At 39.7% G+C, this 27,345-nt stretch overlaps 2 protein-coding genes across 4 annotated transcripts in view; one reads left to right on the plus strand and one right to left on the minus strand.

The window, feature by feature from the left end:
• Window positions 1-27,345, plus strand: part of LOC132126796 (cadherin-4-like) — a 261,279-nt gene that overhangs the window by 231,177 nt on the left and 2,757 nt on the right. For all 3 annotated transcript variants that reach the window (XM_059538304.1, XM_059538305.1, XM_059538303.1), the window contains 8 exons: window positions 9,783-9,920; window positions 17,999-18,184; window positions 20,407-20,660; window positions 22,723-22,865; window positions 24,519-24,755; window positions 24,987-25,220; window positions 26,037-26,176; window positions 26,324-26,488. In XM_059538304.1, the coding sequence (XP_059394287.1) occupies window positions 9,783-9,920; window positions 17,999-18,184; window positions 20,407-20,660; window positions 22,723-22,865; window positions 24,519-24,755; window positions 24,987-25,220; window positions 26,037-26,176; window positions 26,324-26,488 (1,497 nt within the window). The remainder of the gene's footprint in view (window positions 1-9,782; window positions 9,921-17,998; window positions 18,185-20,406; window positions 20,661-22,722; window positions 22,866-24,518; window positions 24,756-24,986; window positions 25,221-26,036; window positions 26,177-26,323; window positions 26,489-27,345) is intronic.
• The window catches only part of LOC132126797 (sodium- and chloride-dependent neutral and basic amino acid transporter B(0+)-like), a 63,867-nt gene continuing 50,842 nt past the window's right edge, over window positions 14,321-27,345 (minus strand). The window contains exon 15 of the mRNA XM_059538308.1: window positions 14,321-14,337. The gene's annotated coding sequence lies outside the window, so the exon portion shown is untranslated. The remainder of the gene's footprint in view (window positions 14,338-27,345) is intronic.

A 27,345-nucleotide genomic window follows, 5' to 3' on the forward strand; every position in this document is an offset into this window, starting at 1 on the left:
CCGAAAAAGGTGTAATTTCTGGTGTCCCGGCCACGGCCGATGGTGCTATAAATGTAGTGACGATGCCCACTGCTCAGTGCCCATCTCCGCATATAAGCACAGCCCTTCACACAGGGCTCGCGCCTATAAAAGCGACTCAAGTCAATCACGCGCACTACATAGTAGACGTGCCCACTCCTCAGTGCCCACAATCACTATGTCACACGCGTCATGTGGTTTCTGTAAAAACGAAACCCGTGCACGTTCGTCCGGCCACGGCCGATGGTGCTATAAATGTAGTGACGATGCCCACTCCTCAGTGCCCATCTCCACATGTAAGCACAGCCCTGCACACAGGGCCTGCGCCCATAATGTCGACTCAAGTCGGTCGCGCACACTGCATAGTAAACGTGCCCACCCCTCAGTGCCCACAATTACTATGTCACACGCGTCATGTGGTTTCTGAAAAAACGAAACCCGTGCATGCTCGTCCGGCCACGGCCGATGGTGCTATAAATGCAGTGACGATGCCCACTACCCAGTGCCCATCTCCACATATAAGCACAGCCCTGCACACAGGGCTAGCGCACATAAGATCGACACAGATCGGTCGAGCGCGCCGCATAGTAAACGTGCCCACTTCCCAGTGCCCACATACACTATGTCACATACGGCGCGGGGCTTCTGTAAAAACGAGGCCCGTGCACGTACATTCTGCACAGGCAGACAGCGAGTTTAAAGTGGTAAAAGTGCACACATGCAGCCCACGGTTACTCGCAGATATATCGAGTCCCACGGGACCCGCTCAGCCTCCCTCCAGTCGGTTAAGCGCCGGAACGGGGTCGAGGAAGAGCGATCTGCCCGCTGTGATCAGCGCGCTCCCCGCCTCAGATGCGCAGCACACTCGAGCGCCGCCGTTGCCCAGTCAACAGAGCGCGTTTCGCATCCAGCCCTTAGCCATTCATGCAAATGCATGGTCAGTGCTTCCAGGGGTTTCGGATTGGGTGCTAGGCATTATAAAGAGAGGCTACACGCTACAGTTTTCTCGACGCCCACCGTGCTTTTCAGCGCGCGTCGAAACTACGGTCAAAACAGAAGTAGCACACATACTTCGGGCCGAAATATCAAAACTGTTGAGCAAAGGGGCTGTAGAGCCTGTGTCTCAAAGCGAGGGGGGGCTGTACAGCAGATACTTTCTGGTGCCCAAGAGAGACGGGGGTCTCCGGCCCATACTGGATCTAAGACAGCTGAACAGGCATTGATGAAACGCAGTTTCAAAATGCTCACGACCAGGAAGCTCCTCGCGCAGATTCGCAGAGGGGACTGGTTCATGTCAATAGATCTGAAGGACGCGTATTTTCAAATACAGATAGCGTCAAACCACAGGCGATATTTGAGATTCGCCTTCGAGAGCCAGGCATACCAGTTTGCAGTCCTGCCATTCGGCTTGTCCGTAGCTCCTCGTACGTTTACGAGGTGCATGGATGCAGCGCTCGCTCCTCTTAGACTCAGAGGCACACGAGTGCTGAATTATTTGGACGACTGGCTGGTTCTGGCCCGATCATGAGCGGAGCTCATGGACCACAGAGCCGTTTTACTCGATCACCTCGAGAAGCTCGGCCTCAGTGTCAATTGGGTGAAGAGTTCGCTGAACCCCAGTCAGACAATCCTGTTTCTGGGTATAGTTCTGAACTCGTGTTCCATGACGGCGCGGCTGTCACCACAGCGCGCGATGGGCATTCAGCGTGCAGCGAGTTCTTTCCGCTGTGGCGCGACTGTGTCGCTCAAACACTGTCAAAAGATGCTGGGTTTCATGGCCTCAGCATCTCCGGTTCTGCGGCTGGGCCTGCTCCGCATGCGCCCCCTGCAGTTCTGGCTGAAGGCTCGGGTGCCGCGCAGAGCGTGGGCGTCTGGCCGGCTGCATTTCAAGGTCGATCAGAGCTGTGTTGCGGCTCTAGCACCTTGGACAGCGAACGGCTGGTACCGATCAGGTGTAAGCCTGGGGACTTCCCCGAGTGTGAAAATGGTGTCGACGGACGCCTCCACTTCGGGATGGGGAGCGCTGCTCGAAGGCAGACCGTCCTTTGGCCTATGGTCAGAATGGGAAAAGCTCCATCATATCAACTGCCTGGAAATGCTGGCAGTGGAGAACGCGCTGACGCGCTTTTGTCCCCATATCAAGGATCACCACGTCATAGTCCGTTCGGACAACATGTCCGTGGTGTCCTACATAAATCGCCAGGTCGGTCTCGGGTCCCGAAACCTGTGCAGGCTGACGGAACGCCTCCTGATTTGGGCTCAGCGCAACGTGTGCTCGCTGAGAGCAGTGCATGTGCCTGGACTGCAGAATCTGGGTCCAGACAGGCTGTCCAGAGGCAATGTTCCTACGGGCGAATGGTCTCTACACCCGCAAACAGTCCGGCTGTTGTGGCAGAGATTTGGCATGGCGGAGGTGGACCTCTTTGCGTCCCACGAAGACGCTCACTGCCCCGCGTTCTTTTCCAAGAACGAAAGCGCGCTGTCACGGAGATGGCCGTGCTGCCCGCTTTATGCGTTCCCTCCCGTCTCCCTCCTTCCGCAGGTGATAGAACGGGTGAGAGAAACGAGATGTTCAATACTGCTTGTAGCACCTCTTTGGAAGAACCAACCATGGTTCCCAGATTTGATGCAGTTAGCAGATGTCGCCCCGTGGCCGGTACCATTGAGGAGAGACCTCCTCTCGCAGGCCAGGGGCTCGATTTGGCACCCTCAACCGGAGTTGTGGTCCCTCTATGTATGGGCACTCAATGGTTACCCGCTGATCTCGCAGTGAGAGTGCTAAATACCATCACTCAGGCTAGAGCTCCGTCGACACGACGTCTGTATGCCTCGAAGTGGTCGGTGTTCTCCAGCTGGTGCACAGCTCGAGGTTATTCACCCCTTAGTTGTGAGGTGACGGAGGTCCTCTCCTTCCTTGAGGAGCTGTTGGATAAGGGCAGAGCCCCATCCACGCTCAAAGTTTATGTGGCTGCCATCGCGGCGTTTTCTGAAACGGCGTCCGGTCAGTCAATAGGAAGGAATGATTTAGTCATCCGGTTCCTCAGAGGAGCTAGGAGGCTGAATCCTCCCAGACCTCCGTCAGTCCCTATGTGGGACCTCGCGGCGGTTTTGGAGGCCTTGAAAGGTCCCCCTTTCAAGCCTATCCAATCGATTAGCCTTCAGCATCTGTCGTTCAAGACAGTATTCTTGTTGGCTCTCGCTTCTGTGAAGTGTGTGGGTGATTTGCACGCGCTCTCGGTGAGCCAGTCGTGCTTGGAGTTTGGGCCCAATGACTCAAGAGTCATACTCAAACCTAGGCACGGTTATGTGCCGAAATCCCTCAACACACCGTTTCGGGCTCAGGTTATTGCCCTGTCTGCCCTGCCGGTGTCAGGGGAGGATGGAGACTCGAGTCTTCTTTGCCCTGTCAGGGTTTTAAGAGCTTATGTGTCTCGCTCTGCTGCCTTTCGGCAGACGGAGCAGCTATTTGTCTCGTTCGGTGGGCGTTCCAAGGGAATGGCTGTTTCGAGACAGACTCTATCCAGATGGATAGTTGACGCCATAGCGTTAGCTTACGCTTCCAGGGGCCTTCAGTGCCCGTTGGGCGTCAGAGCACACTCCACAAGAGGCATCGCCTCGTCGTGGGCGTGGTCTACTGGGATCTCCTTGCAGGATATATGTATGGCGGCAGGTTGGGCCTCGCCGTCTACATTTATCAGGTTCTATAACCTGGAGGTTCCCGCCTTGCAAGCAAGGCTGCTGTCGGTATAGGCGAATCAGGGCCCTGAGGGGAATTCTGAGTTCACGAGCGCTATGCGCTGCCGACTGTTATATGGGCAGTATTGCGTAAGACCCGCATTGCCACATTGGTCAGGCCTTGCCTCGGCTGTGTGACGTCATATTGCCGCATCTACGGATGCTGCTAGATATGGGACGGAGGGCTTTTTCCCTTTTCTGTCCTGGACTCTCTGTGAGTCCCTCAGGTGACTGTGCACTGTAAATCCTGGGCGTTGCTTCAGGTTTATTGGTGTGTGATCCCTGCGTGCACGGCGTTTTACATTGGGTTCCCGTAGCGTCTTAGCTAAGACGCAGTACGAGAGAGCTCTCGTAAGAGAACGTACTCGGTTACTAAACGTAACCTCGGTTCTCTCTAGAAGAGCGAATGAGTACTGCGTTCTCTGCCGTGCGCACGATTCACTCTGGTTCGCTTCGGCGATGAAATAAATCAGGTGAGTCAGCCTTTTCGAGCTCCTTTTATAGGTTGGGCCACACCCGTTTCGGCGGGAAGTGGCAAGAAGGGCGCGAAGCGCCCTTATTGGTCTGATGTTGCATCAGCCCGCGCTCGATAGGCTGTGCAGTTGCCGCAGAACAAGCCAATGAGCGAACGAGCCGTCTCGCCTATGGCTGTGTACTGCTGCAAATGCGCTTTACAAAAATACAAAATTAAGGATAATTTTTTGCTTCAGTATTTCGTGAAAAGAGACTTTTCCCGTAGCGTCTTAGCTAAGACGCAGTACTCGTTCGCTCTTCTAGAGAGAACCGAGGTTACGTTTAGTAACCGAGTACGTTTTATTCATCAAGTATGCATAATTTAATCAAAAGTGACAGTAAAGACATATATGATGATATAAAAGACTCCCATTTCAAATAAATGCAGTAAGTTTGAACTACTGAGTAAAGGATCCTGAAATATGTATCAAGGTTTCAACAAAAATATTAAGCAGCACAAATCTTTTCAACATCGATAATAAAAAAAAATCTTATTTTGTTTCCAAATAAGCATTTTAAAATCATATCTGAAGGATCATGAGAAACAAGACTACAGATTCAGCTTTGCCATCACATGAATATATTGTTTTTTATTTAATATATTCAAATATAAAACAGTTATTTGAAATTAAAGCAGTGGAAGTGGAGTGAATGTACAGTGCTCACTTTCACCTTCAATATCACGACTGATCTGAGACCCTTGAGCAAGGCACCAAACCCCCAACTGCTCCCTGTGTGCCACAGAGAACAAATTCTGAGTATGGGCCACCATTACTTGGCTACACGTCACTACACTTCAATTAAGTTCACTTTAAAACAAAAAAATGTTAAATGGACTGAGGCATTGCTGTTTACTCCACTTAGTGTTTTGACTGGAGTGCTTACATGAATATGCTCCTTCTGAACTTTCTGTGTTTTACCCAGCGGGGAGTACATGGGATACGGACAGCTGTCTACACACACATATACACATCATAACATTTGCCTCTCTGCATATCCTTCACATACACATTTTCTCATCAGGAGCATAATCCTCCTTCATCAGTACCTGTCGTCTAATTGGAATATTTATGCAGTAATTAGTGGGTTGAAGAAGCCTGGAGCAGTCGCTTGCATTGGTGGGAGTTCACATTGACTTTAATGTCACACACGTCTGATCAGGTCTGAATACCAATTACCCTCTCACACTGAGACCCCATCACCTCCACACACCTCTTAACCTGCTCGCCATCACCTGTCTGATTACAGCAGCTAACAAGCAGCCCCTCTCCCCATCTTTTTGCGCTGCATGCCCTTTACTACAACTGTCATCTCATCTTATGCCCCTCATGGCAAATACGTCAATCTTATGCACTTTACAACCAGCCATCCCCATTTCTGTCATTTTATTTCTTCTCTTTTCCCTTTAATAGCACCGCATGAATCTATAATATCAGACAGAAATTAAATGAAATTGGATGTGTGTATTTTTTACGAGTTTAGAAAAGACAGATTTTTGAAGAGAGGAGTTCAAATGAATCATTTATTCCTCCTCATGTCATTCCAAACCATTGACTTGTTTTGGTGAACCACAAAAGGAGACATTTGGAAGAATGTTCACATTTCTCATTTCTGCACAATAAAAGCGGGTGGAGACCACAGACTGTCAGGCTCCAAAATAACAAAAAGCATTCACTAAAATAAACACTTGGGGCTAGTTTTAGTAAATAGGGCAAATTAGCGTTAGAGTACAATTGCATAAAAGCACAGATGGGGGTAGAAAATTCTGCAGGGGAATTACTGACAATGATTTACTGATCGCAAGTTAAAAGAACAGAGACACAGCCAGATTATTTCCATAATGACCAGCGAGCAGCGCTAGTTTCCGCCTGCTTTAAGACTTGATTTTTTGGGGGGGGGTATTATATTGCCCCCCACCAGACCAAGGGGGGCCCCACTCCCTACATTACAGTGGGCACAGAGTCAGCTAAGGACAGCCTTGTTTATGGTATTTGTCATTGACTACTCTGCTCCCTTCAATATCTGCATCGGCTTTTAAAATATCGGTCCACCACTAGAAAGAGCAGCTTGGACAATCTGTTATAAATATCTCCTTTTTGTGTTTTAGAAAAGATAGTCAGTCATACATTTCAAAAGACGTGAAGATGAGTTAATAACGATCCCTTTAAATCCCATGGTGCTTTTCAACCAAATGTAGCATAAATGTTCATTTCATTTATCTTATTGATGTATCACAGTGTTTGGTCATGGATTTGAATCACATAAAATCAAAGTGCTTAAAAGTTCTGCAGTGGCAGTGCTGTGTCTTTTGTCTATGTGTGTTAAAAGCCCTGCATGTCTGTCTGTGCAGCTCTGTGAATCTGTTCGAGCCAGATTGTCCAGGCTGTTGCTTTTCATTACCTATCTCTTGTCTCTGCCAGAGGCCATGTGGTCTGTGCGCGTGAGTGTGTGTGCGTTTGTCTTGTTGTGTCAGGTCTGGGTTTGAACGTGTCCACTCTGCCATGCCTGATTAGGGAATCGATCGGTGTGAAGTACACGTGTGTGTGTCCCAGTCATTCCCAGATGATCCAAAGCTTCCTGCATGTGTGAGATGAAGAGAATCATAACTTCTGGTTGCACTCTCTCCACTATCATCTCCTCCACCATCACTTTCCTCCTCTCCTTCCCCTTATCACCTCTCCTATTCCCTCCTCTCCCGAGTGAACAAGCAAGGTGTCTGGGAAAAGTCAGGTCAGGGCCCGTTGGGCTGTGAAATGCTCCTCATAACAGTTGACTCAAGCATGTGAGAGTCTCTTTGGGTGAAACTCTCCTCTCTCTGGATCTGCTCTCAAGTCGCCAAGATTCTGCCAGTTGTCCTGAGGTGTAATCATTTTACACTCCCTCCACGACTGGAAATGTGTTTTAGTTCATCTCTTAGAGTCACATTCTCCATCCCCGCAGCCAGCGCTGTATGAAAAGTGTGTGAAATTAATTACACACTGATTTGTTTCTCTTGTTCTCTGCAGAGCATAACCAGAGGAGACAGTATTGATATTTCATTATGGTGTTAATAAAGGTCAGCCGCTATTGAGTTCTCATTAATAGAGATGAACTCTGCAATATTAACGAGAAGACGCAGGTTTTAATGACTCCCAGTGTGTGTCCGCAGTACTCTTTGGTTCTTTAAGTGCTTTAAGGCTGTGGGCTCTCCTCTGAGGAGTCCCTGACCTGCCTCTTAAATGCAGCTACCTGAGGGGAGAGGGAAATATGGATGGGTAGACAGAAAGATTCTGAAAGACCTGTCCAATCAGTGAGTTAATTAACAAACAGTCTTTGAATGAAGATTCCTGTTAAGGAATCACAAGGTCACGTCCATTGACCTAGAACAAATGCAAGTGAGCTTTAGAGATAACCAAATGAATATGTATTGACTACAATGCATATTTACCATTAGAAATGGAATCAGAAGTTGAAAAAAATAGACATTTATGAATTAGTTTACTCTGAAACTTCCACCAACAGCTTAATACAGATATTAAAAAGGATACATGCTACTCTCAACCTTTTTTTTTTAATAAATTGATGTTCAACAAGGATACATCAAAGGGATAGTTCATCCCAAAATGAAAAATGACTTACCCTTATTCCAAACCCATAAGACCTTCGTTTATTTTTGGAACACAGATTAAGATATTTTTTTATGAGTAAGGACATTATTAAAATACTTAAAATATGGTTGAACAACTGATGTCACATGAACTATTTCCACATTGTCTTTACTAGTCTGGGCCTGGGATCGTTTTAGTGGACAGGGACAATGCATTTTTGGATAAACTATCGCAATAAAGACATTTAATATTGATAATATTACAAAAGATTAATATTTTATATAAATGCTGTTTGTTTTGAGCTTTATAAATAAACGTGTGTGTGTGTGTGTGTGTGTGTGTATATATATAAAATATATTTTGTATTTTTTCTTATGAAGGATACACACATGAATTTGGCTTTATAAGGCAGCATAATTATGCTGCGTAAGTAGGCAGCCCTGAGCCAGAGAGGCATTTCTCATGTTTAGTTATGGTTAAATTGATGTCCCATGGTCAGTCATCTGCTAAAACAAAAGGAAGCAATCAAAGTATAACCATCAAGATCTCCAGCAAGCTCTTGCGAGGGTATTTGTTGCTTCACAGCAGCAGTCAGACACCTCCCTCCAAGACACCCGTCCCCAGACTGGTCTCAGTGGAAGGCTGACTTGTCCTTGACTCCCCCCACTTCCTGTCTGCAACAACAGAAGGCTTTCGGCCAACCGGATTAATACGGCTGGAGCTGAAAGAGGCAGAGGAGAGGCTTTGGCTCAGGCTCAGCTCTCTGTTTCCTCCCAGTGTGGACTAACTGGAGTTAGGTTCACCCGAGCATGGACAGGGGCACAGTTTCAGATCTGTACCCAAAGGAACATTGGCCATGCAACAACAAACATTTCGATGTGTGTGTGCGCACATGTTTCTATCCATCTGTTGCCCTCGCAACCCCTGCTTTTCATCCGTGGTTACAAACAGGCTGGTTCATGTCAGTTGATGAAGAGTTGTTTTTGCGGACTGATTATCTGTGTGTGTATGAGTGTGGGTGTGTGTCTTTCCATAAATAGTGAGCGACAAAGTATCAAAGCAATGCTCACTGTAGCCTCTTGTCCTAATTAACAGAAAAGCCTGCATGCAAGCAGACGGACAGACGTATCCACAGACAAACACAAAGAGCTGCCATTTCCCAAATATACACAGTCTTAAAGTCTTTGTAAGACGGCTTTGTTCAGGCTTACATATCAAACTTCTGGAATGCTCGGCTGTTCCATCACCAAAAAATGGATGAATAAAGTTTGTAGTCATACTTTAGGGAAAACACTTTTTTTACATGGCACTTTGGAGCAGTGTTGTTATTGATAACAAAAGCTAATACTATTCAAATTTGTTTTTGTTCGTTAAAAAATATAGAAAAATATAAATGTCAGATATAATAATTTAAAACTATATAAATAATTTTCTTTTTTTTTTAATGACAAAAGCACAAAATTAAATCTGAAAATATAAACATAAAGCTATTTAAAAATATTATTGAACACTGTAAAACTATATAAATAATTCTAAAATAACACTGATTTGGAGTATGGTATATATTTAGCTTTATTTCCAGGTCCATTAGTGAAACAATGAAATACAAAGAGTACAATACACTGTGTACACACTGTATATATTACAGTATATTATATTATTTTGAAATAAGGTAATAATCAGTCAAAAACTATTTTCATTCTACCATATGTTATCATTTCTGTAAAGTCATTCCCAAAAGTGCAAATACTTATTTATTTTTGTCGGGAAAAATAAAGATATAAAAAGGAATAATTTGTTCAAACATCATTAAATAGATTTTTGTTTTAATTCCAAAACTGTATAAAATCTGTGGTAAATCCTTATGGTAATTCCTGATTTACATGTGTGATGTGTTGATTAAAATGGAGATGTTCTGTGTTGTTTCAGAAAGTGTCTCAGTACACCATTATAGTCCAGGCCACCGATATGGAGGGCAGCCTGAACTTCGGCCTGTCCAACACCGCCACGGCCCTCATTAGCATCGCTGACATCAACGATAACCCTCCAGAGCTGGACTCAAAAACAGTGAGTACCCTACAACTTACAGAGAGCGTTTACCATATAATGTGTTTTAATATATATACGTAGACAACATTTTAACATATCATAGGTGTGCTGCATGCAAAAAAGGATGAAATTAAAAATAGAAAAGAATGATTGAAAATCAACTATATTTCATTCCACACTGAAAAGTTTATTTAAAAAAATATTGTTGTGTAGGGTAAAAATAACGATCTAGATATTACCCTACTTCCCTAGATGATTGATTACATGAATAATTGAAAGCATTTTTGTATTACAAGTTTTCTGAAATGTTATGTTTAAATCTGAGGTTGTATCTAATTAAATAAGGACTCATTTACATGTTTTTCAGAACATAAATCTGAGCACTGGATAAAGCCAGATTCAAAATTCTTATTTAATTTTGTTTACACAAGACTCTCTGTAAAGAAATCCTTCAAATATAGATAGGAATAAAATTGTCAAATTTGCTGCAGGCAAGTTCTGCTGAAGTTCTACACATTACACAGAAACAGTCTTTAAAGGTATGTATTAAAATGTATTCAAATATATAAAGGTCAATAAAATAAACATCCCACTAGTCTGAAACATTTATGAAAAGCCAAACAGCTTTTAACCCAAAAACTCAAAACTGACCAATGCTTAAAAAAATGTCTTACCCATAGGATTATTTTACCCAATATTTGCATTTGTATGCTTATAAGAGTATCATTCTGCTAATATCAAATTCTATATTAAATATTGTAAGCTGGATATTCATTCGTATGGCACTGATAGTTGCTGCTCGTGTAGAGTGTTCCAGATCAGTATGTAAGAGGTGCCATGACGGTTAAGATTAGGTTTTGGAAAAGAGCTCTGCTTGTTTAGACGCATCCACTCCCCTCATTACCTCGATTTCAGAATTTGAACAGTGTCTTGATACTGCTTTAATTCACACAATACTGTCTGACAGCTGGAGGAACTACTGGAGCTGTGAAACAAAGAGAGATTCACTAAGAGCAATGAATTCTGGGAGGTGATGAGGGAAGAGATGGAATGAAATGGAGGGTGTAGGGAATGAGAGAGATGTGTGATCAGGTGCTCTTTTTTTTCTCTCTCTCTCTCTCTCTCTCTCTCTCTCTCTCTCTCTCTCTCTCTCTCTCTCTCTCCTGTCCTAGTGCCAGTTCTGCCCCTCAGGTGACTGTAGTTTCTCTTCAGGCATCTGGCTTGAATCCCCTCTCATCCACTCCTTTTTTTCTCCTTTCACCTTCCGTACATCCTCCATCTCCTGTTTTCTTTATCTCTGTATCTCTACACCTCTTTTCCCACATTTACCAGTGTTTGTTTCTGTCAGCCTTCATTTCTGTCTCTCCTTCCTTCTTCGCTTAGCCATTTATCTCCTTCCCTCGATCCTTCGCTCTGGCTTTCGTTATCTCTCTCTCTCCCCGTTTCTATTTATTTCCCGCTATCTGCCATCCCTCTTTTATCGCTCTCTCACAGCGCTCATCTCTGGTGCCCTTGCGTTCTCTCTCTCATTAAGTAATATCCCCGGGCCTCTGCCACACCGTCTGATGCTGAAGCATTCTGAATTATTTTGCACATTTTTTCTACCTGTAATATTTATTTGAAGGCCAAACGATAGTGAGTGAATCAGTATGACATCTATCATCTGGCATCAGAAGGTCTTGCTCTTCATTTTAATTGGTGTCATTTTATTCTCAAATGTTGTTTTTGAGGACCAGATGCTTGTGGACAGGTCTGATAGGGGTATAGACGCCCATAGTGGAAGCCTCGAGGGTTTACAGGGTGAAGGTCAAAGGTTCTCCTTGGGGTCATGACCCAATGCCTCTGTATACTGTATTTCTGTCACTCCATTGAAAGTCCATGTAACCAAAACTTTTTTTTTTTTGAGCATACTTACATATTAAAAGCATACTTACACATCCAACTCACTGCAGTTTTAAGCTTAAATAAACACTAGTAAAACACCAACAACTTTTATTCCAGCTCAAAGACTTAGAAGTATGCCAAAATGGCATGGCTGTTTCAATAAGTTCAGTTTTTCAGTTTTTGTTTGGTTAGGTTTTTTTAGAGTTTAGTGTAGGTGGTGCGTTATTTTCAAACTTTTAGTGCCACTCACCATTTCATTTCCAAACTGCCATGATACATACATTAGCCAATGTGATAAAATATTGCCAGATTTGTGTTAATATTTTCCAAATTGAACTGAATTCACTTTTAGCACCACTTACTGGACTTCACTTTGGATTTCAATTTGAAACTGTGGAAAATGAAGAATCAATGTAATATCAGTTTGCAGAAATGTTGCCATGTGCACATATTTCCACATATTTGTGTGTGTGCGTGTGTGTGTGTGTGTGTGAACTTTCAATGAATGGACAAAAAGGATTAGACAATATTAAAAATATCCTCAGGGTGAGTACTTTCAATGGTGACAGTTTTTTCTTTTGGGTGAACTATTCCTTTAAGTGCAAGTAGAAGTTCAAAACTTGTTCGATTGACAGTTATTTTTAGAGGGAAAAGGATAATACTTAATATAAACTTTAAAGTTGTTTAATGAGTATTCACAGCGAACAGCTTCACATAGCTGCCGCAGCTGCTGTTTTCATCAAAGGTGAAGAGAGATCACACAATCACAGATTTTTAAGTGTGCTGACAGCTCAATTAATTGCAGATTTTAAATGGGGTCTATCATCACTTATGGTCCAGACTGAGATGGAGAGTTGGGATGTAGGGACTTAGGACAGACCTCCATCCATCTTCTCTGTGGCACCTCCCCCTATGTAATACACACTAAGACTCTCTCATCTGTGCATTAGACACTTTCTCTGTCTGAATGAACAGTGAGGGCAAAACAGAAGGAAATTGAAAGCAAGACTAAAATCAGACAAACTCATTGCTCATCCACCCACTTGATTACTCTTGATGCTTTCTGAAATCAAGAAAGTTTCATACGGTTTTTTTTTTCCTTCATGCAGGCTTGAGCGCTCTGGTACACATGCCCTTGGGTCCATCGCAGCATCCATAATTATACAGTGCAGCAGAACAACTTACATCGTTTGGGTTGTCTTGTCTTAGCTCAATGCATATGACAGGTCCTAACAGAGCAAGTTAACCCAGATGACACCAGCAATTAAGTCCCATACTCGGCACATGCTCTTGCTCCCAATAACAAACACTTGTGTAACATATCACCGAGCCGAGAGAAAATTACCCACAACTGGTTTGTGGCGGGCTCACACGACCTGACACTTGCAAGAGGTTTGTTGATTCAGTCAGCGGTTTGTGAAAGACTTGCTGAATCTATTTTTTAGAAATAGTAGGCCTACGTTAGGAAGAAAGAACGAGCAAAAATATCAAATACTTTGACGGTGGAGCACAGACAGCAAACTGACTTGTATGAAAGCGTATGAAATTCTTCACCATGTGCGTTGCTAGTTTAACGCAGACAAACATTCATTAAAGTAAAGCTTTAAAGCTGAGATTGTGAATGTCGGAATCAACTTCTCATCGACGCTTTATAGCTATAGGCCGTGGAATTGGGCTTGCACTTTTCCAGTTGCGTGCTTGTGACAAACGCAGACACACAGTGAAGCACATATGCACCATCTTTCGAGCAGAATTCATGAGTTATGTGCTAGAACTAATTTGTTTTGTTTTTCATCCATCCTCTCTCACTCTCTCTTGCTCTCTCGTTCACCCACACAGACTGAGTCGAAGCAGGGTAGAAATGTTCTGTGATTATTTGCATTTGACAGAAGCATGAAGCAGTATACATCTTGCCCTAGGAGACCCTCAGAAACGTAAGCAAGCTAATTAAGCGAAATTGCTTGAGGGGGTGTAAACCTAGCAGATATATCGCTTCCAATTTGAAGACAGCCGTATGTTTTATTCATGCAAAAACCGCATGAATATGGAAAGAGCCATTGCTTCTGGAGAGTAAAGCAAAATAGTACTGCATTTTAAGAAATAACTGATCACTCTATGTTTTGAAGCACCTTGATGACTGTAATGGCAATTATAATGATGATGTTTAGAAGATTTAGAAGATGATGATGAACACAGTGGACCTGAGAGTTCATCAACCATAGGAAGTACAGTAGCATACCACAGGCTTTATCATCAATGTGAGGCACTAATGTTTATATACTGAGATGGTATGGATCTGTTTTCTTTAGAATGCCATAAAATCACATCTCTGTAGTTGTGTTTTTCATCTTGACTCACTGTAGGGATTTTTGTTTTGTCTCTATTTTTACTTTTATATACTCTCTAAATCTCTCCCCGCGGATGCTAGTTCTATTTGTTTATCGTTATGTTTTTACAGAAGCCCAGGAATACATTTATAAGAATCAACATTTTTGATATTATTGTGATTAGGTATAATCATTCAACAAGTATATCACAAATACATTAAATACTACTACTAAATATTTTAGAAACATCATTTTCTGTAAAGTTGCTTTGTAACAATTTTTATTGTAAAAAGCTCTATACAAACTTGAATTGAAATTGATTTAGGATTGGTTTACTGTAACTTTTTAAATCGAAAGAAAGTACAACTCAGCAAAATGAGCTTTAGGGCTTCTGTGATTATTTATTTAAGTAAAAATGAAAAAAAAATAAACAAAGAAACTTTGTTTTATATGGTTTAGTCTATCTTTCTTTCTTTTTCTTTTTTTCTTTGAGACTGAGCTGTTTACAAAAATTCAAATGTAAACTCTTGACTGAAGTGAAATTTAAAAATTAATTAATATTGGGCAACATGCCCAACTCAGCCTGTCATTAAATATAAATAGTGCTACTAGTAATGAATATCTTTAGCTCTTCCAACTGACTTGCCTGACTTGAATGGAAATGTACTGAATATTGATGAAAGACATAATTCCATTATTCCTCTAATTAATTCATTGCTGTCACAGATCATTTCTGTCTTAAAGTACAATCAAACTAGCACATCTAATATGGTGCCTATGAGATACTCACGTTTTTAATGAGTTACTTCTTTACATATATTTAAACAGAATGTGGCTCAACGTTTGCCCTTGGTTTGTTTTAGAACCAAGGGAAAGGAAGAAAATGTAATTTTCTTTGTTTATCCTCTGAATTTCTTCCTACCTCCCCCCGCAATCTGCAAATCATAAACAAGTATCTCTTTCCTTCCCTCTTCTTTTTGACAGCACACACACACACACACACACAATTTCCAAAATCTTACTGAACTAGCCGCCAGAGTTTTTTTTTTTTTTTTTTATCAAACTAGAAGCAGTAACCTATAGAAAAAGCATACTCTGATTTTGCACAGATCAATCAGTCAATCATGTCTTCTACTGTCCTGTCGTCTACTGGTCTCTTGCACCCCGTCCTGGAAGGGACACAGCACATTTGTTTGATCTCAACAGAGTGTTTTTCTGCTTATCAGTAAATGCAGCTGTGCATCCCAGACAGCGTGCAGTCGGAGAGACGGAACTGCCCTGTGATGTTTTCATCACTACAGCCAGTAGATTTTACTGTCTCTCTATCATTCTCTCCTTTTGATGAATAAACCATGAAAATAAACCACCATTTACTCTATTTTAAGTGTCTGGTGTATATATGTAAGCATCTTTGCTAGTGTTGGGGAGCTGCTAAGTATATAATAAAAAAAATAAAATATAAAATAAAAAAAAGATGATAAAAAATAAAAAATTCACAACACTTAATAAGCTACTTTTTCCAAAGAGTAACATTTGTAATGATACAAACTCAGGCATTAATCAAACCCACTCCTTTAACATGTTCGTTAGTTTAATTTGGATTATTCTGTTAAATGAACAGTTCAAAAAATTCATAGCTTTTGTCATGTCTTGTGGGCAGTGCGCTATGGGCGTATTGAATTCAAATCCCAACTCTAGGACCTTTTCTGATCCTGCCCCTTCTCTCTTACTTCCCATCAATGCTGATCTGTCCTATCATAATAGGGCAAAAACCCTGAAAAATTCATCTAAAAAAAAAAGAAAGGCTTTTTACACCGATTTAGAAATTATGATATTTATTAGTTGCATTGGTTGTAAATTTATTGTTAATATGGTAGAAACCCCTTTCTGTGTGACAGTTTGACACAGTGTGACAGACTGTGATAGTTTGATTGACAGTAGTGTTTTAGCACAGACTGGACTGGTGTATTACTTTAGACCCGGCCAAAGTGAGCTTTCATCAGTCAGCCATTGTTTCACCACTGGAGTAGATGTACACAAGAATGACTCCTAAGTGATTGGGGTGTTCTGTTGTTGGATGTAATAATGTACATAGCAGTCTTCATTTACTCGACATCTGAGCCACTGAAGACAGTGGACAGTTTGTTTCTGAATGGAATGTGCCCTCCAATTTATATAAATGCGTTTATGTTCACGTGAATCACTCATGATCCAGCTTCTCCTACAGAAGAAGTGAGTATAAGGTTTTTTAATGAATCTTTGCAAATCTCCTTTCCTAATTATGTGCTAATTAGCAAGTTTCACGATGAATGCTGCTAAAGTAGACAGTACCTCAGAGAGTGGCTTGGAACAGAGGGGCGGGGTCAGCAGAGCTCATTAACATTTAAAGGAAAATGCTACAAAAAGGCTTGCTCTGATATCTGGTAGTGTAGCAACTATTTTTTCATGCATCTAACTAACTTTATGAATAGCTAATTAGTCTATTAAAAGTAGTAAATTACTTTTTCAAATATCTAAATATTTTAGGAATAGCTATTGTATAGTTATTGTATACGCTATTGTATAGTTATTGTATATTTAAAAAAAAAAAAAAAAAAACAGTTAAACCATCATAACCACAAATGAACCATGGTTTTGCTGCACTAACTGGAGTTTAACAATGGTATTTGTAGTAAAACTCAATTTGCCAGAAAAAAAAACATGATTACTAAATTTTTACTATGAAAATCTTGGTTAATTTTCGTAAAGGTTGTTAGCATGTTTACAGCTTTTAGCATTTTAGCCAGTTTTGGCATTGCTTTAAGAACACCTTGTTAGTCCTTATTAGTATAGCAGCTTTAGTAGCGAACTATTTTACAAATATCTAATTAGTTTGTGTTTGCTTGTAGTAGCTGTTAGTGTTGCTCATTTTATTTTGCTAACTACTCTTAGTATAGCTTATTAGTCATAATTAGTATATTAGCTTTCATTAGTACCTTGTAGCATGGCAAAATACATTATCAAGTAGCTAACTACTTTAAGTATAGCTAATTAGTTCATATTAGTATAGTAGCTGTTGTTAGTAGCTTGTAAGTGTACCTGACATTTAGAGTAGCAAGAAGCTTGACTGTAGTGAAAATACTTTAAAATAATGAGTAGCTTTAATCTTAGGAATCTGCACTGAAAAGTAAATAGCCTCCACTACAGCATAGGTCTCAACTGAGCATGTAGCAATGTCTATTTGGCTGTAGTCTCTGCTTCATGGTGATGCCATTACTGTAAACAGCATCTGGCGGACACACTTCATAACCCCTTTAAACAGCAGATTACTGAGCTGTAATGAGCTTGTGTTCGTGTGCTACAGCTTGCCGCATATTTGCACCTTGGGCTGTGGGTATAGCTAGTAGAGTGTGATATTCTTTCAAGAGCCATGTGTAACAAATGAGATCTGAAACTTACCCCTAACACTGTCTGTAATGCTAACTTGAACTATTGTGATACTCGGAAGCCATCCCAAAAAGCTGACGAATCCATGAACAAAGCCTTCAAGGAACTGTTTGGTAATAACCCATAAACCATTACCATTGTGTCTTAAACAGGACACTGAACTGTAGGTTCCTTCAAGGCAATTGTCCCTGTACTAGATTGACCCTAATTATTCCCAAGTATTTGGTGTCCTAATATGTATGAATTCCATTGCATATTTTATTTATTTATTTATGCATTTATTTATTTTTGGTTATCTTTGCAGTTAACTTTCGAATCAGTTGGTCCAATTTTGTAGTGCGTGTTTGAATTTAAAAAAAATGTTTCATTGTCTGAATTCATTTTGAACACTCTAAGTTTACTGTATGCTTAAAAAATGTTTGTTTTAAAATAATTGTATTTGTCTTCCTTTGCTCTTAGTTCTTAGGAGAGGTCCCAGAGAATGCTGTGGGTGTGGTGGTGGCCAATTTGACAGTCAGAGACAAGGACCAGCCTCATACACCAAACTGGAACGCCGTCTATAGGATTACAGGAGGAGATGCGATGGGCCATTTCGCTATACGCACTGACGAGGTCACCAATGACGGCAAGGTCATAGTAGTTAAGGTAGGTGTATCCAGTTGATTACATTGTCAAACATTATTCGTGGTTCTCAAATTGCTGATCTTTTGATTTTTAACTCTAAATAATCAAACATTCAACACTCTCATCCACTGTACAGTATGTCCTTTACCTGGTATTAGCTTTAGAAAGGCATCATTTCCACTTAGAAATTAGTGAGAAATCTAAAAACCTTCAGCATATCTCAATACTATTCATATTAAAACCTTTTAAATTTAACGAATGGTAAAAAAAATTAGGGATGCACCGGTTGACCGGCCATAAATCGAAACCGGCATTTTTGCTTAAAATACGCGATCGACAATCGGCCGGTTTTTGCTCTTTTTTCGGCAGATTTTTTCCGGAAAAAATTTTTTGCACATACTACATTGTAATCTTTCGCTTTGTCATTTGTGTGGAAGAGTATTTCGAAATCTGTGCGCAGGACACAGGCAGCCGTTCAGCACTGGAAATGCAGAGCTTCATGTCTGAGGCACAGATAGCAGGAAACTATCAGCCGTTGGTGTACTGGCACACAAATAAGAGTCCTTTTTCTGCGCACACTGAAGCTGCACGAGAGTATGGGTCCGCGCCCTGAACACGAGTAGACCGTGAAGAGATGTTCAGCTCAACTTCTCACGTGTTGGATGAGAAACTAAACGAGACTAAACTTATAAAAATGAAATGTTTTTTTTGTTTGTTTTTTGTAAGTTAGAACTTGCATACACGTTTGAAAAGCCAGAAGTAAACGTCAGTTATGCATTAGGATAATTATTTTTACTTTACCTTAAAATTACATGGACTTTATTTGATTTAAAAATCACCTGCTGTAGCACTCTGAAAAAAAGTTTCATTCATGAAAAAAAGTGTTTCATTCATCCAATTAAAACATTTTAGGGTAATGATTCACATCTATATTTTTTTACTTGAGACAATAAGTTATTTATTTTTCATTGGCTCAAGTAAAAAAATATAGATGTGAATCATTACCCTATTTTTTTTTTTTTAATTGGATGAATGAAACACTTTGCATCTTTGTTTTATTTGCACCAACATTATTTGATTTTAACATTTTGGAATAATGTATTTATATAGCATACTTTTATTTAGTCTCACTGGTGAAGACCTTTTTTTTTATTTAAAACCAAATTTAAAAACTGAAACAAATACTGAATGCTGATTAAGAAACATCTTATTGAATTTGTGTTGTTTGGACTGCAGAACTATGCAGTTATTGCCTTTAATTTCACATGGTTACAGTTAATTTTTTCATTTAAGGCCAGTTCTATGTAGTTTCAACCCAATTTAAATACAAAAGCTTAATGCTGATGTCTGTACCATCTATGTTTGTATTATGTGTTTGTAGGCTACTTACTGTGCAGTTTCTGCCGTTAATTTCAGATGGTTACCGTTATTATTTTCAGTAGCCAAAAGCCAGTTTGGCCTATTAAATACCAAATAAACATCTTGTTTATGCACACTTTCCTTCTTTCTTGTTTGTTGCTTAAAGATAAAAATAAAATCGGAAATCGGTATAGGAATCGGCCAGTTTGCTTGTAAAAAATTGGTATCGGAATCGGCCATGAAAAATCATGATCGTGCATCCCTAAAAAAAATTATTATAATAATACTTTCAATTGCTAAAACCATAATAATTTACGAAGCAGGATATTGCAACCCAACACAAGTAAATGGTTCACAGATTACTGAAAAACGGAAAAAATCTATGATGCGTAATCTTTTATTCCCCCCTCCCCCCCCAGTTTTGTAGCCTTTAAGTGTTTGGCCATTTTCAATGATGTGTGTGAGAGAGAGAGATAGAAGCCATCTGTAAAAATGTATTTCAGTCTTTTTGGAAGTGTTACACAGCTTTCATGGTCACATGTGGTTCGGCACACCACATTTCTAACCACAGAACAGCTGATCCTCTCACACTCATCTCCTTGTCAGCTCCTTCTAACCTTTACTCTAGGGTTCACTTCATCTCCTAACTCAAACTGAAGTCACTTTCAGTTCCTCTTCTAACACTTTCTGGAGTCTCATTCAACCTGAATGTGAAGAGTTAATATCTTATTGAAATGGGTTTTGCTGTTTCATTGAATGGTTTCATTGAATAAAAAAAGCCTCTTGCTCATGTTACCAGGTCTAAAATCTCCTTCCTGTTAACAGAGCACAATCAAGTTGTTTAAAATCTGAAGGAACTTGTGTATTTGTGTGCATACATGTAGCCGGTCGACTATGAGAGGAATGACGCCTTCACGCTGATGGTGGTGGTGTCGAACCAAGCTCACCTGGCCAGCGGGATCCCCTCCTCGCCGTCCTCCTCTGCTGCTGTTTCCATCAAAGTACTGGATGTCAACGAGGCCCCCGTCTTTCCTTCCAACCCTAAAATCATCCGTTTTGAAGAGGGGGTGCCTGCTGACACCACCCTCGCTACTTTTGCTGCACTGGATCCAGACCGCTTCATCCAGCAGACTATCAGGTAGAGAGGAATGACAGCAGGGGCTTTAGTTGTAAGCTTGGGATGTCAATCTTTCTGAGTGAGCGTAAATCATGTCAATCATTTATGTTATGTTCTCACTCAAACACATATATAGTGTGTTAGTGACAAAGTGTGTCTACAATGCTAAAATAAAAATAAAAGTTTACTCCAAAGATGAAAGGTTATTATTAATATTCACTTAATTTTCAATTTTAAATGTTTTTTTTGTATATATTTATACCTTTTTCAGTCAAAAAGTCTGATTAAACTCAATATCAAGTGATGTAACCAATGTCATGCATTTTTTTTACACATTATACCTGAGCGTAGGCTATGTATCCTAATTATTCTTAAAAAAATATTTGTTGTTATTATAATAATAAGGACCCCAGGAGTCTGAAGTCAGAAGTCCACTCTGTTATATCATTTCCTGTTTTATGGCTTTCTATATGATTGTTACACCACACAGAGTTTTTAAAATATTAACAGTGTTTTAAATAATAATAATAATAATGTTGTTGTTTATTATATAGCTTAAATTTTTTTTAAGCAGTTTTATTCATATATTTAATATGTATATCATGGATGTATAATCCAGTCTTATTTAGTGAAAATTTATTTTTGTTTTATTTATGTCTCATAGCAACAATACTGTTAATTAAATACTTTTAAATAGTTTCGGTCCGGAGTCTTATTGAATGATGGACTGAGGCAGCAATTGCTATTGTTAATTTACATAAAGCGCTCATTAGCTGAGTGACACACATGAATAGCAAATCAAGATGTCTGCCACATAAAGTCTAGTTTATTCTACCCACTCTTCTCGCTTTTTAATTTTCAACTGAATCATTCTTGAGTTTTAAAATTCCCATAAATCCATGAGGGCTTTATTTGACTAGTGAGTTTAAGAGCCATTTTTATAGAAACCAGGCTTAAAACAAATCCATCACTCCCGAGCACAGGTCAACTTCTGACTTTGTAAGCGAGCGTCAGAAGTACATGCAATTTCCATACATATAAGTGCTTAATTTTCAAGTTGTTGTATGTCAAGTGATGTAGCACGTATCGTTCGCACCATTAGCACCCCAGGAGCAGCTAAATGCTTTTAATTGACTCTCTTCTGTTCTAGTCCCTTGGTTGTGCCTGGGTTGCCAAGCAACAGGGTGAAAGGTTGTCGATTAATGAGCCGAACCGTTCTCCACACTGCTGCTTCTATTGTGTCTCTCCCTCTCTCTCTATCAGTCGTTCATGCTTGATCTCTCTTGATTTTTTTTTTTCATGACTCAGAAGTGTGCGGGCAACATGCCAGCTTGAAGTATCGATCCAAAGTTTGCCTCCCTGCATGTTCATACACACACACTTGGGGACCTTCACTAGACTTGCTCCATAGATCACTGTGTACGAGGAATGGTTCGATCAATACGGTCCACACTGTGGCGCTCTCGCTCTCCAAATCTATAAATGTTATAGGCTCAAATAAGTCACAGGAAAGTGCTTAGCAAACAAAAACTCTGACGGACAAACAAACAAACAAAAAGATGCAGTGTGGGCTTGATTATTAGCAATACCGAAATCATTTGAGCTAATAATTGAACACCAGTACGAATCGATACAGTGGCATTCTTACCAACCTTTGAGACCTGGTCTGGCGGATGAATAGGCTGTAACTGTTTTTAACGTCAGTGTTTTGGATTAATAGCAGGGAAGCCTGGTATATTACCCAATAATATATAGAAGAAAGATTATGTGTCAAATCTGTGATTTGATTGAGTGTAAATGTTTCCACATTTCTCTATGCAGATCCATTGATCAGAACAGAGCCCGTGCTGTGACTGAATGAGGGACATATCTTAATAATCCACGTTATATCCTCATAACAGACTAAATATGATTTTAACGGCATTTAAATGGATTGATGATCTCAAAGTTCTACATTATTACCCTCAGCCATACTGTTACAGCATAAATTATGATTGAATGTTGAGCTCTACGGCCGCGTCTTGCGGATGCTTATGGATTTTTATCCAGAGTAATCTGATGAACAAATGCTTTTGGCCTTCAGGTACTCCAAACTGTCAGATCCAGCCAACTGGCTGAAAATCAACAGGACCAATGGAAGGATTACCACCACAGCAGTGCTGGACCGCGAATCGCCTTATATGAAGAAAAACGTGTATGAAGCGACCTTTTTGGCCGTGGACACTGGTAAGAATGGAGGCGGGGGGAGTTGGAAAGTTTGAACAAAATCAACACTTTGAGTGTTGATGCTGTGAATGGGGAAAAATGGATTTAAACGATTGGGTAGGTCTGTTTGGAGAGAAGTTGGTTTGCTTGAACATAATTTGTCCCACAGAGCCGAAAAGCTGTTCACAGCCTATCGATTCATAACCTATCAGCACTGGGGCGCTTTTTAAAATCTGATTGGATTTCATTCTTGTGCCTTATTCAACCAAGAAGGTGTTCCACCAAAGCTGCTGTCCAATCGCAGTGGATTTGCCTGCCCATTTTTAGACAAACTTTCCTAAATGGACAGACTAATTGCTTAACACCATCAAAAAAACATCAGTAAGAGTTGGTATGAATAGGACAAATTCTAAACACATATTCAATGTAGTCTAGGTTTTAACTCACTTAGTTTTGCTCATGGTTTTTGAGGATGAGTAACTGATAAATGTTGGAATTGTTTTTTTGGTTTTTTTTTATTGTGCTTATTTACAGGAACTGTTTAACAAACCAGTTCATTAAAATAAATGGGAGCATCGATTGCTACATATGAGAAAGTGGATAGTTGAACGAACTGATTTACATGAATCAGATTTTCAAAAGATGCTTCTGAGGAAGAATCATTTAGGGCAAACTAATTTATTAAGATGACTCAGACTTTCCAATGCTACATATGAAAAACAAGGTTGTTAAGGAAAAAACAGTTTTCTGCAATAAATCAAACTTTCTAAATAACTTTCAAAAATTCTAAATAGGTTAAAAAGTGGGGGGGGGCTATTTAGGACAAACTGATTTTTTTTAAATGAATCCGACTTTCCAGGATCAGATGTTCTACATGAACCAATTCCAATTGAAACTGAATTGAAATTATCTAAATGAAATCAACCAATCCACTTAAATCAATTATTATTGATTTAGGCAAGCGTGTTTGATTATATTTTTGAATATCAGAAAGGAGATGTAAATAACAGTTTATTTGCCTGTTTATTTTTTGTCCAACTCTTTAAAATGTAGAAGCTGAAATTGCTTAACATAGTGTATTGCTTCAAAAGCTCTGAAAACTTCAGGGGAGGTTGGTATGATTAGGAAATTGATCGGTCCATCTCCCTGTCTTGGTGTGTTTTTCCCAGAAGTTTTCAAAGGTGTCTATAGTGGCAGGCCTTGTCAGGACAAAGCCTTTAGGGACTGGCGTTTTGTCTAGCAGTTGATACAGATGTCCAGGGTTGACGGGTTGTATTATCGGACCTTCTAATAACAGAATTTGACAGAATCAGTCTTTATAATATCTAGCCTGTTAGCTTTGGGAATGATACCGTGCCATGTTTTCCACAAATGTCCCTCGTCTGTGATGGCAGATTGTGTTTTGAGAGCGTGTAGGTATATATCTGACCTCTGTTGTTGTCTTTGATTCACTCACAGCCGCAGGGAGCAGCTATGTCTGTTTCTTCAGGCAAAGTTATTACACATATCTGTCCTCTGAGAGAGCCCAGCTCTATTAAAGGGAAAACAACTGTGTGAAATATTTATGTGCAGTTATCCTTTCTTATATCTGACACAATAGAGAGTTTTCAGGACAAATATATAAACTTTACGACCCTTACCCCTGACTGTCGTTATCCTTTTTCCGTCTCTTAGGTTCCCCTCCTGCCACAGGAACTGGTACTGTCCAGATTTATTTGATAGATGTGAATGACAACGTGCCTGTCTTAGTTCCTCAAGAGGCGCTGGTCTGTGAGCGGTCACGACACGGATATCCAGTCAACATCACAGCCTCCGATTTAGATTCAGAGCCCAACGCTGGCCCGTATGTCTTTGAGCTGCCCTCTTACCCCTCTTCTGCCCGCCGTAACTGGACCATTTCACGCCTGAATGGTTAGACTTGGATCTTACATATTACAAATTCAAAGTATTCAAGGATTTTAGCATTTCAACAGGTCATTGTAAATTCAGCTATTGTGTTTCCTTCAGGATAGTACATCTAACATTATTAATAGTGGATAGAAAAAAGATTTGTTGTTAATATGTAAATAAAGTTTCCAAAAATATCCACATTTTTAATTATTCTCTTATTAAAAATTATTCTCTTAATTAATCTCTTTTTAGGTAATTATGCCCAGTTGAAACTCCGGATCCCGTACCTGGAGGCAGGCATGTACAGAGTTCCCATTTTAGTTTCCGACTCGGGAAACCCTCCCCTGTCCAACACCTCTGTCTTGAAGGTGAAGGTGTGTCCCTGTGATGAAAACGGTGACTGTACTGTGCTCGGGGCAGTGACTGTGGTCGGGCTGGGAACCGGAGCTATCATCACCATCCTCATCTGTATCATTATACTGCTCAGTAAGTGATGGATGATTAGTGTGCAGATTGATGGTTTGATTTATTAATGAATAGATGATTAAATCAGAGAATGCAACAAAATCAAACCTCCGCAACATCAGTAAATTGTGATTAATAACCTTTCAACATGTCACTTAATTTTTGATTATCCATTTTCAGTCAACATTTTCTCAGCTTTAGGAACCTCCTAACAAAGTCTCCTTAGAAATATGTACAGGACTATTCCCATTCTGTGCGTGTGCCATTTAAAATTTAATTGTGAATTCCAAAAAGTATCATATATGAAATAATATTATAAACTTCCAAAAAATATTATATTATATTATATTATATTATATTATATTATATTATATTATATTATATTATATTATATTATATTATATTATATTATATTATATTATATTATATTATATTATATTATATTATATTATATTATATTATATTATATTATATTATATTATATTATATTGAAGTAAAGACATTTATAATGTTACAAATTATTCTATTTCAAATAAATGCTATCCTTTTGAATTTTGTATTCACTAAACAATCCTAAATTATATTTAAGACTAAATATTCAATTGTTAATTCTAAACAATGAACAATCTAATGCAGCCTTAAAAAATCTTACCAACCCCAGAACAGTATACTGTATCAGTAGGCTTACACATCTAAACTTAAACTATATAAAAGTGCATCAGAAAGTGTTTTGTTTTCTTAGATCTTGCCTATGGCACCAAATACGTCTGGACCGCCACTGGTGCCCTGTCAAAATTAAAAGATAGGTGCATGACTCCATGTATGTTTGTTTTTTAGGTATGGTTCTGTTCTTTGTGGTGTGGGTGAAGCGAAGGGAGAAGGAGCGTCAGACGAAGCCCTTATTGATCGACCCTGAGGATGACGTCAGAGATAATATCCTGAAGTATGATGAAGAGGGAGGAGGAGAGGAAGATCAGGTCAGTGTCACACACATCATGCTGTTATTGATTTTCAAGTCAAGGCTGTTTTGAAATTTTCAATAGTTTGCTGCTTTTATGTCAGTTGCAAGAGCGTTTCTGACCTTGTTTCAGACGTGACCTGGTATATTTTTATTTCTGTTGCAGGACTATGATCTGAGTCAGCTTCAGCAGCCTGAGTCTCTAGATCACATCATGAGCAAGCCTGCAGGTGTGCGGAGAGTGGACGAGAGACCTGTTATCCTAGAATCTCAGTACCCTGTCCGGCCCACGGTGCCACACCCAGGGGACATCGGGGAGTTCATCGTTGACGTATGCTCCCTCTGTTTCTTATCATGAAGATAATCTAGTTAGACCTCGAGTTTAGCTAATGCCTGCAGAGGGGCACAGGAAGGAAATACAGTTTTAATTTGAAACCAAGATTGGAAAGCCATACTTAAAAGAGGTCATAACAATTTTCTTTGCTGATTTCTACTTACAATCATAGTTTATTCAGGTAGAAATCATTCAAAAATAGTTTTTCATCAACAAACTGAGAAAAAAAAGGAGTTCTAAATCATTTATGCAAAAGATAACTAAGTGGAACTTAGAGAAGAAAATGTATTGTGTTCTAACAAAAATGTGGCAACACTTTACTTAAATGTACAATGCATTACAAAAGTCTGTTTAATGCATTAATTATAACAAGATATAATGAAATACAATGCACATTATGAATTATTATAATGCATTATACCCTTTAGTAACCCTTAATGATGCAATATACATAAAGGCTTTAAGTAAAGTCTTACTGAAAATTCTGTGCTGAAAAGTGCCGAACAAAGTTTGACGTATTAAAATAATCAATAATCTTTCCCAACCTTGCACTGCTTTGAGTTATGGAGAGTAGCAAGTGCTTCATACAAGCATAAACAGCATAATTTATAGTATTTATTAATTTAATTAATTAGCTTTTTCTGTAATATTTTCGGTTTCCATTTTAGTTTGTTCTGTAATTTTTTTTGTGTGCTTCTGTTGTTTTTATCACTTTAATTATCTCAATATTTCTGTTTAAATACATTTATTTTTTATTTCAGTTTTAGTTTTAGTCATGTAGTTTAGTCATTTTAGTCCTTTCAATTAGTTGCAGAGAAATTTGATTTAATATTTATATTTGAATATATTTTCTT

The sequence above is a fragment of the Carassius carassius genome, chromosome 44 (assembly GCF_963082965.1).
Source record: "Carassius carassius chromosome 44, fCarCar2.1, whole genome shotgun sequence".
In the NCBI taxonomy this organism is placed as follows: domain Eukaryota; kingdom Metazoa; phylum Chordata; class Actinopteri; order Cypriniformes; family Cyprinidae; genus Carassius; species Carassius carassius.